The sequence below is a fragment of the Protobothrops mucrosquamatus genome, unplaced genomic scaffold, assembly GCF_001527695.2.
Source record: "Protobothrops mucrosquamatus isolate PMUCROS unplaced genomic scaffold, P.Mucros_1.0 scaffold14712, whole genome shotgun sequence".
Taxonomy (NCBI): domain Eukaryota; kingdom Metazoa; phylum Chordata; class Lepidosauria; order Squamata; family Viperidae; genus Protobothrops; species Protobothrops mucrosquamatus.
Window position 1 is genome coordinate 1 of NW_015400481.1, and position 1262 is coordinate 1262.

The 1262-nt window shown below is 39.5% G+C and overlaps 1 protein-coding gene across 1 annotated transcript; it reads right to left on the bottom strand.

Annotated features, from left to right (window-relative positions):
• Positions 1-24: 24 nt before the first annotated feature.
• Positions 25-840, bottom strand: LOC107301579 (vomeronasal type-2 receptor 26-like; the record flags this gene model as incomplete). Its single annotated transcript, XM_015830784.1, has 1 exon — positions 25-840. A coding segment is annotated over exon 1 (816 nt), but the record flags the coding sequence as incomplete, so codon positions are not given.
• Between the last annotated feature and the right edge of the window lie 422 nt (positions 841-1262).

Sequence of the window (1262 nt, forward strand, 5' to 3'; positions counted from 1 at the left end):
GATGGAGAAGATCTGCACGGCTACCATGTATTTCCCTTTGGAGCTCAAGTAGGTGGGTACAAAGGAGATCCATACACTACAAAAAACCAACATGCTGAAGGTGATCAGTTTGGCTTCATTGAAACTCCCTGGAAGCTTTCGAGCCAGAAATGCCACCAAGAAGCAAATGGCAGCCAGAAAACCCATGTAGCCAAGGGCACTGTAGAACATGGCAACCGAGCCTTCATTGCACTGCAACAAGATATGTCCTGGTTGGGAATGAAAGTCAGAATCTGGGAATGGGGGGAAAATTCCCAGCCATATCATACAGATGCCTACTTGAATACCAGAGCAGGATAAGACAATAGAGTTGGCCAGACTCTTCCCCAGCCATTTCCTCATGCTGCTGCCTGGCTTTATGGCCAGAAAGGCCACCACAACCATTACCGTCTTGGCCAGCACAGAAGATACAGCAACTGAGAAAACAATACTGAAAATGGTTTGTCGAAGAAAACAAGTCATTTTTATGGGACGACCAATGAATAGAAGAGAGGTCAAGAAAGAAAGCAGGAGTGAAACCAGGAGGATGTAGGTGAGTTGACAGTTGTTGGCTTTGACTATGGGAGTTTCTCGGTATTTAATGAAGGTTCCCAGAATAAAGGCAGTGATCAGGGACAAAACAATGGCAAAGAAAGCCAGGATGAATCCCAACAATTCTTCATAGGATAAGAAGCTTATACTTTTGGGGACACACTGATCTCGGTTCTTATTGGAATAATGGTCATCTGGACACTTGTCACAGTGGGATGCATCTGAAAAAAAATTATTAGCATGTATCTGTTTCCGCAGCTGTAGGAGCATGAAAACCACAACAAAATCAATTACTTCATTTTCAAGGAATAATATAATATTTCTGACCAGTGATATCCATATGACACAACATTTGTTCAAATATCAACATTCTTTTTTTAAAGGCTAAAGATAAATGTGATTATCAACTTCTCCTCTTGCCTGAAACCAAACAAGAAAATTACAACTCAATAGAAATCAACAACCTTTCATTATTTATTTTAATGTTCACATTATCATACAAAATTTGGTGATAGTGCCCAATCTTTGAAACGTTTGTGGATGCCTTCAAGAAATTTAATGTTTTTCTTGCTTCTTTATCAAATACCCTAAAAAAGCAAGAGAGAATATTGATTGTATCCTGATTTTTTCCTTTCTTTTTTTTCTTTTTGGAGCCACCTACTATACCTTCTTGCACAGAGAATGTTCCTTTC